Source organism: Balaenoptera musculus, chromosome 2 (assembly GCF_009873245.2).
Source record: "Balaenoptera musculus isolate JJ_BM4_2016_0621 chromosome 2, mBalMus1.pri.v3, whole genome shotgun sequence".
Classification (NCBI taxonomy): domain Eukaryota; kingdom Metazoa; phylum Chordata; class Mammalia; order Artiodactyla; family Balaenopteridae; genus Balaenoptera; species Balaenoptera musculus.
The window spans coordinates 101342847-101355540 of NC_045786.1; the positions used below are offsets into that span (position 1 = coordinate 101342847).

The 12694-nt window shown below is 46.1% G+C and overlaps 1 protein-coding gene and 1 non-coding gene across 3 annotated transcripts; one reads left to right on the forward strand and one right to left on the reverse strand.

Moving 5' to 3' along the window:
- Nucleotides 1–490: 490 nt before the first annotated feature.
- On the reverse strand, nucleotides 491–8438 carry PRMT5 (protein arginine methyltransferase 5). Of its 2 annotated transcripts, none has more exons than XM_036844607.1 (17): nucleotides 8152–8438; nucleotides 7363–7481; nucleotides 6958–7043; nucleotides 6657–6791; nucleotides 6151–6263; nucleotides 5955–6004; nucleotides 5573–5736; nucleotides 4633–4794; nucleotides 4380–4457; nucleotides 4225–4283; nucleotides 4016–4138; nucleotides 3754–3929; nucleotides 3111–3220; nucleotides 2561–2654; nucleotides 2256–2372; nucleotides 1854–1918; nucleotides 491–1041 (listed from the first exon to the last, which is right to left on the reverse strand). In XM_036844607.1, exons 1-17 carry the CDS (start codon nucleotides 8259–8261, stop codon nucleotides 889–891), a joined length of 1914 nt encoding a protein of 637 aa, XP_036700502.1. In that variant the 5' UTR covers nucleotides 8262–8438; the 3' UTR covers nucleotides 491–888. The 2 variants fall into 2 exon arrangements, with proteins under 2 accessions (XP_036700502.1, XP_036700503.1); XM_036844608.1 differs by having other exon boundaries at nucleotides 8066–8180.
- A 193-nt stretch (nucleotides 8439–8631) lies between these two features.
- TRNAR-ACG lies at nucleotides 8632–8704 on the forward strand. The gene has a single exon. It is a non-coding gene; the product is annotated as a tRNA-Arg (tRNA).
- The last annotated feature ends 3990 nt before the right edge of the window (nucleotides 8705–12694 follow it).

Genomic DNA, 12694 nt, shown 5'->3' on the forward strand with positions numbered 1-12694 from the left:
GAGTCCTGATTTGAATACTAACTTTATATCATTGTACCAATTCAAATTCCTTTTCTGTAAAATGTAGAATTGGACTAGATTATCTCTTAGGACTTCAAACTCTAATCCTATGATTTTATTCAAACAAAATAAGTGGCTTCTTGCTGGCGAAGCCTGGATGACTTCCAGTTTCTCTCCCAAGAGGTAACAGAGGAGCTGGCAGTACAGCAGCTCAGGAAGGTGGAAGGGAAGCTGGCTTCACTCACTACCCTATCTTTCTCCATGGCAACAAACACTATGCCTCCTCCCCCAGACAAGAGCCTAATCACAGGTCCTAACGGACAAGACCTCTCTGTAGCTGGTCAGAAAGGCCTATAATTGGGAGTCCAAGAGTCACCACTAAGCTTCTTAAATAGGAAATAAAGCTAGGCCCCTTCAAGTCTTGGATAAGAGCATAGATCTGAATATGTGTAAGTAATGGGTGGAGAAACAGAGGCAGGGGGCAGCAGAGTTGGAGCAGGAAGGGCCATAACCTCACTTTATTTGTATTTCCTCCTTACACAAAATCATCAAAATAGGAACAGAGATGGGCAGAGAAAAGGGCTGAAAAGTTGTTCAATGCACATGTTCTCAGGGCTATCCCAGGGAGCACTTGAGGCTGAGTGCCTGTTGGAGTAGCCGCAGATCCAACATGAATTCCTCATGCCCTGGCCTGAAGTCTTCACAGATTGGTGGCGTGAGCCCTGCAATTCTCATCCTTTGCCCATCTTGACGTAAGGCAGGAAAGTGGACTGAAATGCTCCTCTCTGATGGGCAAGGCAAATCAGAGCCCATGGTGTACTGCACCTTCTGTGCTACAGGAGCAGAACCTGAAGCTGCTTCCAAGGCTCTAGACACCTGCAGGCAGGGCTAGAGGCCAATGGTGTAAGAGCGGCCTGTGGGGTTGTGAATAGCAGAACAGACTGGTGCTGTCACAGCCCACTCATACCACACCTTCTTGGAATTGCTGCATCGCCAGAAACGCACACAGATGGTCTGGCCTTCACGCACGGTAATGGGCTGCTGTAAGAAGAAAGACATGGAGGTTCAGGGTGGAGCTAATGAATTTTATGTGGCAATGTACTAAGCTAGGTGTGGAGATAAAATGATCAAATGATGTTCCAACCCTCATGAGGTTTATTTGAAGTCTATCAGAACAAATAATCAGAAATGAACAATCAGACACTGAACAAATAATCAAAAGTGGGATGAACACTGTGAACAGGGATAGGGTGCTATGAAAACACCTATGAAAGGTTAACACTAACCTAGTCTACAAGGTCAGGGAAAATTATCTGACAATAAGAATGTTTAATGAGATTTGGAAGATAAGTCAGCTGAGTCAAGAAATGAGCCAAGAACTTTACAGGCAGAGGACAAAGGTGTGAAACCCCGAGGCAGGAAAGAACATGGGGCATTAGAGGAACCAAAAGAAGGTCCATAGGACTGAAGCAACGTAATCCAAGGACAGTGGCTGAAAAGGCAGGCGAAAACTAGATCACACCAAGTCTAACAAAGATTTAAGACCTTATCGTAGGGCAGTGGAGAGACACTGAAGGGTTTTAAAAGCAGGAGAGAGATAGGATCAGATTCAGGTTTTTAAAAGATGACTCTTGCTCCAGGTAGAGAATGGACAGAAGAATAGCCAGAGTAGATGTGGGAAGCCAGGTGGAAGGCCCCTGCACATATCCCAACATCTACAACAGGATCCAAGAGCACGTGAGAGCAGTAGAACATGGGTCACAGACAAGCATCATCCTGGGAGAAGGGAAGGGGCAGAACACCAATGACAAAAGTTACTCTTTAACCCAAGGAGCCTTAAAGGTGATTCCTACCTTAATGGGGAAGAGGATGGGAAACCATGAAAACATCCCAGGAGAGTGAGTCTCTGGACGGATACCTAAGTGGACAAAGTAATTTAAAAAACTGAGTATAACTGATTCACTTTGCTGTACACCTGAAACTAACACAACATTGGAAAACAACTATACTCCAATAAAAATTTTAAAAATTAAAAATTAAAAAAAAATTGAGGTCTCCATGACTCTGCTTTTTGCCTAGATTGAGGAGAATCTCTTCTGTGAACACAGAAGCAAGTAATCAAAGATCCCCATTCACTGATTCCTGGGTTCCCTGTGACTCTAAATGAAACATGTACATAGGCTGCCCGAAACATCTATGTACGCTGCCCAGGTAGCATGGTCTTATACTCCCCATCTACTGCCCCAAACACTCACTCAGAGTGATGTCCTGATAAAGCACAGTCTCAAAGTAGCCTGCAAAGCCATGCAGCACTGTGTTCACCTCCACGGGAAACTCCAAGGTGCAGTAGCGGTTGTTGTCAATCATAGGATCTGTCAGGGGAGAGCGGTGTGGGTGATGAGCGGCCAGAAACCCTAGACAACTTGGTAAGGCATGAGCAGGAACCAGGAGAGGGAGCCTTGATAGAGAGCAGATAGAGCAGACTCAGGACAGCAAGGGAGGAAACCAGGAGGGTGAGCTCTCTCCCAACCAGTCAGAGCACAGCCATGCAGGAACCCACCTCTGTTGGGATGGCTGAAGGTAAAACAGGGCTGGGGCGCAGACAGCTGGTGGAAATTGTGCAGCCGTACCACATAAGGCATTTCAAACTGGGCCTGTCCCGAGAGAGAAAAAGATCTGGAGAAGACAGGCGAGAGCGACCTAATTCCCCAGGGAATGCAGCTCAAGCTTTAGGGACACAGATAAAGATAAAAACACAGGGACTTCCCTGATGGTCCAGTGCCTAAGACTGCGCTCCCAATGCAGGGGGCCCGGGTTCCATCCCTGGTCAGGGAACTAGATCCCACATGCTGCAACTGAAGATCCCAGCACGCGGCAACGAAGATACCATGTGCCGCAACTGAGACCCGACGCAGCCAAATAAATAAATATTAAAAAAAAAAAAAAAAAGAAAAAGAAAAAGATAAAAACATAGTTTCACTTCAATCGCTTTCCCACATCCCCAACTCCTTCACCTCTTCATCTTCTCCAGTGGAAGAAAACACTTATGCTGACAGAGAAAAAGAAAAGGACTAAAGAGAAAAGTCCTCCAGAAGAGAATAGCTCTTTACCTCAGGGTCGCGGTCCTTTTCCCGACAGGCTCGGACCTCATTGTACAGCTTGGAGGAGGAGATGGGAGCTAGAAAGGAGGTGTACTCCCCAGGGATGCTCACGCCATCATCTGCAGAGCGGGAGAGTCACATTACTTCCCAAGGGATGGAAATGGTGCATCTGTACTGAAAGCCCAGACCTCCCATATCAAAATAGACCCAGGCAGCTCCATGCTGTCACATTCCCAGGCCAACCTGCTCCTAACTCCTGCCCTGGGGGATTCTACTTCTAGGTTAATTTAGAGTCACACAAGAGTGAAACTGGAAGGAACCCAAGGTATTTTAATCTAGTGGTTCTTAACTTTCTTTCCTGTAAGATCCTGATGAAAGCTAAGCCCAAAGTACTTATGTCATCTCAGGAAGTCCACAGATCTCAGACTAAGAGTCTCTACTCTGGTCCACTCTCCTCATTTTACAGATACGAATACCGAGGTTCAAAGAAATTGCTTCATTTGCTAAGGGCACTGACCCAAGTCTGCCCTGCCTTCCCTAAACTCTGTAACCTCCTCTAGGCTGCTGCCACACCCATCCCTCCCCAGTCCCGTCCAGCCTTCCCAGTTGATAATCCAATCCCCTTACTCAGTACACCCCAACCTGGAGGCACCTTTTAGGAAGTGCTGGGCTCCATCCAGGCACTCCGGTGACAGCTCATTATCAGCGAAGGACCCCAGAAGCTCACTGACAATGATATCCGCTTTCTCTGGAGCCACCCATTCCCGCATGTCCGATGAGACTACTGTCACCTGGCTTCCCCATTCTTCAAACTGCCAGTTCTCCAGCCTAAAACAGAGATGATACAAGTGAGGATAAGATAAGAAACACTGACACTGGGGACAAACTTCCCAGCAAAAAAGGTGGCTACTCACGTCACCACAGCATTTGGGTTCTTCTCCACAGCGTACAGCTTTATCCGCCGGTCAGCCTGCTTGGCTGCCCGCAGGGAAGCGTTCACCAGGGGCCCCCGGCCTGCTCCCAGCACCATCAGCACTCTAAGAAAGAGAGGGAGGAGTCAAGCTGACTCTGCATGTAAAGAAGCAGGCATGAAAATCTCTGGAATCATGGGGAGAGCACTCACTGGACATTGGTGTCCTTCTCTTCCTCTGGCACTCGGTCTAACAGACATTTATAGATGGCCTGGGGGAACGAGGGAAGACCTCATGGCTATAATGCCATCCTCACCCAGGTCATCCCGGCCCCTGTGCTTGACCCCATCTGGGACCCACACTGTACCTGCTGGTATTGAGAGTATTTGATAGGGTCCTTTTCAAACACTTCGTATGTCTGAGATTCCAGATTATCCATCAGTGGCTGATGAATGAGAGGAAAAAGGCAAAGTAAGTTAGCCAGTTTCTGGCAAGGACAATGCACCAGAATACCAAAACCTTCCCACTGCCTCCTGAGCTTTGGTAGGATTTTAGGGCACCTGTTCTCAAGAGACATTTCCTCCCCCAACCTCCCTCCTCTCAGTGTACTCCAGACCCACCTGGAGTGGGGACTGCAGGTAGTCTTCATAGCCCTTGGCAAAGAGTTCGTAGGCATTGGGTGGAGGTCGATTCTGGCTCAAGTATTCCAAGTACTGGAGGTAGGAGCAGAACTCTTTCTCTGAGTGGTGGTTGGTGCCTGTGATGATGAATTGCACCTCCAACTGTGAGAATAAGTCAGACCATCAGACACAGTCCTTATACCAAGAGGATATTATTATGGTTTATGGCCAAATAACTCTAGCATAAAATAAGGCCCAGATCACCAAATACCAACAAAAGCGTCAAGAGCCCTCCTATGCCACGTAAACATCATCCTGGCTCAAGAGGCCCATGGATTGTTGCTATAACTTTTTTTTTTTTAAATTTATTTATTTCTGTCTGCCTTGGGTCTTCGTTGCTGCGCACGGGCTTTCTCTAGCTGCAGGGAGCAGGGGCTGCTCCTCGTTGCAGTGCGCAGGCTTCTCCTTGCAGTGGCTTCTCTCGTTGCGGAGCACAGGCTCTAGGGGTGCAGGCTTCAGTAGTTGTGGCTCTCGGGCTCTAGATCGCAGGCTCGGTAGTTGTTGTGCACGGGCTTAGTTGCTCTGCAGCATGTGGGATCTTCCCAGACCAGGGATCGAACCCATGTCCCCTGCATTGGCAGGCGGATTCTTAACCACTGCACCACCAGGGAAGCCCTGTTGCTATAACTTCTTGAGTGAAACTTTCTGCAAAGTTCTCATGAGATCTGGTTCCTTTTGAAATGTTACTGGGGCCTCTACTGCTATTTGCCTTTTTGCTCTCAAGACCCCCAACTTTGCCGAAATTGCTCTCCAGAAACTAGAGGGGAAAAGAGCCCCACAGAGGGGAAAAAAAAAACACAACAAAGAACACCCCATCATACATATGTGAATAAGGCAAGAGGATTAGCTGCAGCACCTTTAGAACCCTTCTACTACACACCTTGAGGAGTCGGAAGATCAGCCTCTGGTGCATCTTAGAAAGAACAGGAAATCCCTTCTTATTGGTCAGGAAAATGCTGGTGGGGAGAATGGCTGCTTTGATGGGCTCCCCAAGCCAACGATCAATGACATGATTAGATGGGAGGTCAGCACCAATTTCGAGAGCTACACAAGGGAAAAGAAAGACCTGTCAGTCACTGATAGGCCAGAAGCCTTTCCTTGCTCTTTTGTGCAAGATCTGTCTACTCCTTAAGAGCAAGGCAGACCTGAGGCACAGAGAAAGTAGCAAAACTTCCCAGCAGCCAAGTGTACATGAGACCCCTGATTTTTGGTCACAGGAGGTCAGAGAATGATAACCTATCCCAGGATATATGTGGACTTACCCACCGCAATCCTCTTGCTATAATCACACAAGGTCCGGAAGTTGTGCCACCTGTCCAGAGTCAAATACAGAAAAATACAGTCAAATACATATGGCCCACCAATCACCATACCTCAAGGAGGCCTTCCTACAGGTTCCACTCTGTACTTCCCTCCACCCTAGGCTTTGCCCTGGTACAGCAGCAAAAGGAGACATACCACATCCATGTCTTCTCCTCTCCACTGTACTCCTCTGTGTGTGAAGTTGGCGCATTCTCAATTATATCATCTCTCAGGTCCTCCGGTGCCACCAATGGCACCCGCATCCAGAACTGCACATGAACAATAAATAGGTTCTGTACCCTAGAACTGTTTTGAACTCATTAGGTCCAGAAAGCTTCCTTCAACTAAAAAGATCTTGATCCAGATTTCAAATTCTCTCTTTATATGCTTTTCCCAATTTGTGATTATATGTATGTGTACACGTATCTTGTGCATATCCTTAAGTATCTGCCTTGTCTTCTATTTCACTACAAGTTGCTGGAAGTAATTGAATATTCTATATATTTTATAACTCTCTGCTTACCACTTTTAGTTGTGGGTAGGCAGTACTGACATTTCAATTCTGCCAAATGCACCTTTTAATGAATGGCTAGGAACAGGAAGATACCTAGCACGGCCTGACTACCATAATATGCAGCAGGAAAGGAGGCCCTCAGCCATACCATGGAGGAGTGGTGGCCAGTGTGGATGTGGTTGGTCAAAACTCTAGCCAAGTTTGTGTTATCTTCCTGATTTAGGGGCAGCAGGAAAGCTGGAAGACCCAAATATGCCCCAAAATTCAGCTCCTGTAACATAGCCTGGAATGGAGATCAAGAGGAAAAAGTTAATAGCTACCAATTCAAATAGCTTTAACTGCATTATATTAGATTTACTAAGTTATGGAGGGGGAAAAAACTACTCTCCCCATCCAGCTTGTTTACAAACCTGATCTTTAAAAAGATTAATTGAAGAGGTCAGTCTTACCGCCTCGGAGTTCCTGCGGATCTTTTCCACTTTTGAGTCTGGGCGAATCCATGGAGAAAGCTTTCCCACAATTAGTGTATTCCAGTCTGCACTCCCCCACCCAAGAAAGACAAAGACTGAATGAGGTTCAGAACTTTACTCATTCAATTTCTAGTTCTTAACAGGGACTAGAGAGTTAGAGATGAGACAGACTTTTTCTATCACAGATACAGGACAGGAGAGCCTGACGCAGAATAGGGAACTAAGGCTTTTAGCAGGTAAGCAAGGAGAGAACAAGAGTTATCTATATCCCGGGGGGAACCAATATATCCAAGTCAAGAAAGGAAGAGAAGGAAGGCACTGATAAAGCATAAATAAAGTTGTTATTGCCTCTAATAATTAAGGGGCATGTGGGATGGTCCCTACCCCTTCCTGACAGCAGTAGGTCTGATCGTGTCTGGGGGCCCGGCCGATTCTTAGCAGGTTCCTGAGTGAACTCCCTCTTGAAACGCGGGTGGAACACAGGCATGCAGAGGAAATCAAACCTACAACCGCGACAGACCCAGAATCGTCATGTAAAGACAACAGCAGTGCCCAGACATCCAAGCAATTGGACTAGGCTATCTTGATTCTGCACAACCCTTTCAGCTGCCGTCAGTCATCCGACTGGACTGCTGAATTCAGCCCACCTTGGGGCATATCACTTCCGCTGTACTGTGCCTCAATTTCTCCCCGGAACACAGCCATGGAAAAGATGAGTAAAGAGAAACGATGAAAATCCACACCACGTGGACTTTCTATTCTGCTGTCACTGGTTTTCCAAGACTGTCACATCCAGATCTGCACCAGTACTGCCCAAGTTTCCCCCCTCAAGGTTCTTCTCTTCTCTTCTCTCCCTAGCCCCCTAACTCTTACACTCTCAGACGATAATCTCGCTCTCCATGGCCCTGGAGGTCTGTACGCCCCCTGTGTGAGTTCACCTGATAACTCCCCTGACTTTGGGGTTCAGTGACCCCACGCCCCCAACAAGTTTTTTTTTCTCTCTCTCACGCTCCACGGCCCGAGGCTTCTCCCCTCCAAGGATTAATGGTTTCCCCCGCCCTCGTCATATCCACTCCGACCCCCTCACCCCTGCCTCTCGGGAATGACTGGTCTGCGCCTCTCTGTCCCTGAGTTCGGACCCCGCATTCCGCTCGCAGAGGTCCAGGCCCTCACCCCTGCTTGGCCACAGCCCCCAGTGTGTCAGCTATTTCGGGGACGCAATTCAGGTCCCTCCCGCTGGACACGCGACTTCCACTGGCACCTCCGACCGCCATCGCCGCCATCTTTTCCCCCGCGCTGTCCACGCCGAGATTCCCTGACACTAGCAGCCAATCACAAAGCCGAAGAAAAGCCCCCAAAAGGCGGGACGAGTCTCCCTAACAACCAAAGCGTCTTCCACGGCTCCGGAGCTGGAGGAGGAGGGGTGGGGAGTGGCTCTTCCCGCCAATCCGCGGGCTGCACAGTGACGTACGGCGTGGCTCCGGAAGAGTCACCAATCTCAGGGTCTGGTTCTTGACGAACTTCAATCTCCCATAATGCTCCGTGTACTCGTAGAATTCCGTTAAGAGACTACATGTCCCATGAAACACTGCAGCATAAAACCCTGCAGTATAAGCTGGAAGTATCATCATTGAGAGCTGCAAAATTGTCTCAGGGCCAGTGGCGCAATGGATAACGCGTCTGACTACGGATCAGAAGATTCCAGGTTCGACTCCTGGCTGGCTCGATGGGACAGGTGTTTCCTTTATTGCATACCACGCAATATGGACATAAGCAGTATTTTGAAAGTCTCCCCTTCTTTCTTCTTTAAAATTTTCTCATTATCTCTCGCCCTCATTTTGAGGTCTTAATTTTATTGCGTTTTGCAGCCATTTTATGTCAGCTTTTCCCCTTACCGAATTCAAAGGTGGTTCTTGTGTCACTACTTAGGTCCATCCGAATCCTGAGAAAACCGGGTTGATGGCTGGGGTCTTTGTATGGGCCTTAGTATATTTTTAAATAGATTGTGGCAATTCAGCCACTAAGTCTTTGTGATTCTATGTCTCAAACACAAAAAAAGTAAACAAACACCTAAACACACACACACACACACTGATGATAGAGAAAAGGAACTCATGGTGAGGAAATATAGTGAGGAGAGAGGAGTAATGAACTGCCTGGCGGAGGCCTGAGAGAACCTCCACATTTTCCTTTGTGAATGCCTGCTCCAGGGGTGGAAAAGAAGGAAAGGAAAGCAATGAAAGACATAGAAAGGGAATACCTGAAGGCAGGGAGGCCCGAAGTGCTGAGGGCCTGGCAGCAGGGTTGGAAACAGAACACAGTACAAAAGGCCCGAGGCAGGAGGCGTTGACAGAATTTAGGGACCGACTGACAGGGAGCGTGATAAAGGGAAGTCTGCGGGTGATAACCCAGGGTTCTGGCCTCTGTAGAAGCTGGTTTAGGGAGAATCAGGGTTTGGGTTTGAAAATGCTAAATTGGACGTCTAGGGGGCGCTGTGTAATAGAGAGTTGGATGAACAGTGATCTGAACCAGACAAGATTTGGAAATCGCCGGAAGAGAGGTAGTGACTGAAGCCATGAGACTGAATGAGATCACCGTAGCCCGTGGGGGATCAGAGTTCTGAGAAATACGGAACGGGTGGATGGGATAAGCTATAAGGAGCCCGGGTGCAATGTAAGTGCCCCAAAAGGATGAAGATTAGAAAGCTAAAGAAGAAAATGCCTATGAAGCCTAAGAGAGTTGGAGGTGATTTTGTCCCATCTTCTTCTTATTATTACTAGACTTTCTTTTTTTTTTAATAAATGTATTTATTTATTTATTTATTGGCTGCGTTGGGTCTTCGTTGCTGCACGCAGGCTTTCTGTAGTTGCGGCGAGCGGGGGCTACTCTTCGTTGCGGTGCGTGGGCTTCTCATTGCAGTGGCTTCTCGTTGCGGAGCACGGGCTCTTGGTGCACGGGCTTCAGTAGTTGTGGCTCGCGGGCTCCAGCAGTTGTGGCTTGCGGGCTCTAGAGCACAGGCTCAGCAGTTGTGGCGCACGGGCTTAGTTGCACCACGGCATGTGGTATCTTCCCGGACCAGGGCAGGCGGGTTCTTAACCACTGCACCACCAGGGAAGCCCCTAGACTTTATTTCTTAAAACAGTTTTAGATTTACAGAAAACTTCAGCAGATAGTACAACACAGCCAGTTCTCTCATGCCTCCCTACAGCTTTCTCTATTATTAACATCTTAACATTAGTATGGTACATTTATTACTATTCATGGACCAGAATTGATACATTATTATTATTAACTAAAGTACATAGTTTATTCAGATTTTCTTAGTTTTTACCTAATGTCTTCTTTCTGTTCCACCATCCCATCGAGGATACCATATTACATATAGTTGTCATGTCTGCTTAGGCTCCTCTTGGCTGTGACAGTTTGTCAGATGTTCCTTGTTTTTGATGACCTTGATAATTTTGAGGAGTACTGGTCAGGTATACTGAAGGACACCTCTCTATTGGAATTTTTCTGATGGTTTTCTCATAATTAGACTGGGATTATGGGTTTGGGGGAGGAAGATCACAGAGGTAAAGTGCCATTTTCATCACATCATATCAAGAGTACATACCATCAGTATAATTTATGACTGTTGATGTTGACCTTTATCACCTGGTAGAACTAGTGTTTATCAGGTTTCTCCACTGTAAAATTACACTCCCCCCCCCCCCCCCTTCTATCCTGTACTCTTTGGAAGGAAGTCACTTGTGCATTCCACGCTTAAGGAGTAGGGAGTTATACTTCCCCTCCTTTAGGCTGGAGTGTCTACAATATTTATTTGAATTCTTCCCTGCAGTTCTTATGAGTAGGGAGTTGACAGGAAGTGGGTGAGTGCTCTGCCGACATTTTAAGAAGAAAAAGAGTTGTTGGGGAGGCCTGCTTGTTCTCTGCCCCAGCTGTGCCCAACCAAACTCTACATTCACAGAAGACTTATTAGATGTTGTTTTGTCTTCAGAAGCTAATTATCTGGGCTGTGGACCATCTGTGCTCCTGGAATCTTCCTCCTGATGTCAAGCTGGAGGCTGCTCTGTTAACTAACCCCTCCATGGGTGAAAGGGAGAGAGGAAATCTGTGAAACAGTAATGTCAATTTTGCCATCAGTTAAAATAATTTTCAAAGGATTTGCATAAAAAGAGCCTAGAATTTCCGACTGACCTTAAAGTAAACTTAGATGGGCTGAATTTCATTAGTCTGGGATGTCTTTGTTTTTTCATTCAAAATGGCCTCCGCTATGTGGCAAGCATAATGCTGAACAGTTCCCGGGAATTCCACACCAAATTGCTCCCTGCCTGTCTTACAGCACTTTGCTTTGCCTTAAAGAACAGCGTGGTCTGTAGGTCTGTCTATATGAGCTACAGAGGAGCAGAAGGAACAGACTGAAAAAGAAATAGAGAACCTTTTAAAGGACTTGGCCCTAGGCATAAAGTCAGAGTTGGTGAGGTCCATCTTATGCTCTCCTTCCCTCTGCTCTGCTCTCCTTGCTGAACTTTTGTGCTCAGAAGCATGTCAGTCACTGTTATACTATAGGATGTAGGCCTTTGCTGGGATGAAGACAGGGAGGTGGTAGGTGAGAAATAATGTTACTTTCTCCAACAGGAGCCAGTGACAAACAGTCTAGAGCACTGGAAACTTTTTTGGAAGGGAAGAAGTACCCACTCCCAGATAACCCTCCTGTTGCCCTCTAGCATTCCTCACCTTCAGGCCCAGTTCTTCTACCTGCTTCTGTTTTTATGTCCTTGTTTAAACACTGCCAGTGCATTGTAAACCCTCCTTTCACCTTTTCTTGGGCACCCCTCCTTCTTCAGCCCTCGCCTCCCTCCCCAGGCCCACCTTCACTCACCTCTGTGCCTGCCCAGCCAGCTGCACTCTTCAACACCAAAATAATGGCCCATTTGACCCTCCTACTGCTCCAAATTGCTTCTTCACAATCAAGGCTGTCCTCCAGCTACAAAAGTGGCAGAGTTACTGAAGCAAAATAATCTGTGCCAATTTGCATTCTCTTCCTTGTCATCTCTATTATACAGTATTTATCTGTCAAAATGAATAGAAAGTAGAAACTGTTCTGGAACATAGAAAAAGATGGAAAACTACCCAATTTGTTTATGAAGCCAGAATATACCTAATATCAAAATCTGTCAGAAATAGGACCCGCCCCCTCCACACAAAAAAATAAAGCAAACCTATAGACCTGTCTCACTTAGGAATATAAATGTAAAAATCCTAAAATATTTAAGATTAACAATAAAAGTCAATAGTATATTAACATAATAATATACCAGAACCAATTAGGGTTTATCTCAGGAATTAACACAAGGTTAGGTATTAGGAAATTTATTTATATAATAGGTCAAAAATAAAGCAAGCAAGAAAAACATTTGATCATTTTTAGTAGACATCAAAGAGAACATGGTAAGTCAATTCCATTTTCTAATACATTCTTAATAGTCTTAATATTCTTTCTATATAAACACATATATGTGTATATGAAGTCAACAATTCATGTAAAGATAAAATAATACAAGAATGTCTTGTCTCATCACCGTTATTTAATATTATTCTGAAAAATCCAATACAATAAGACTGGAAATTTTTTAAAAGCAGTTATAACTTTTGGAAAGAGGCACATTTATCATTGTTTGCAGATGATATGATCGTATACATAGAAAATCCATGA

Coding starts and splice junctions, on each gene's coding strand:
- PRMT5 (XM_036844607.1), bottom strand. CDS start 8,261: ATGGCGGCGATGGCGGTCGGAGGTGCCAGTGGAAGTCGCGTGTCCAGC. Junction 3,221..3,753: donor AGCCCAGCACTTCCTAAAAG/GTGCCTCCAGGT, acceptor CCCGCTCTGCAG/ATGATGGCGTGAGCATCCCT. Junction 2,655..3,110: donor AAAAGGACCGCGACCCTGAG/GTAAAGAGCTAT, acceptor CTCTCGGGACAG/GCCCAGTTTGAAATGCCTTA.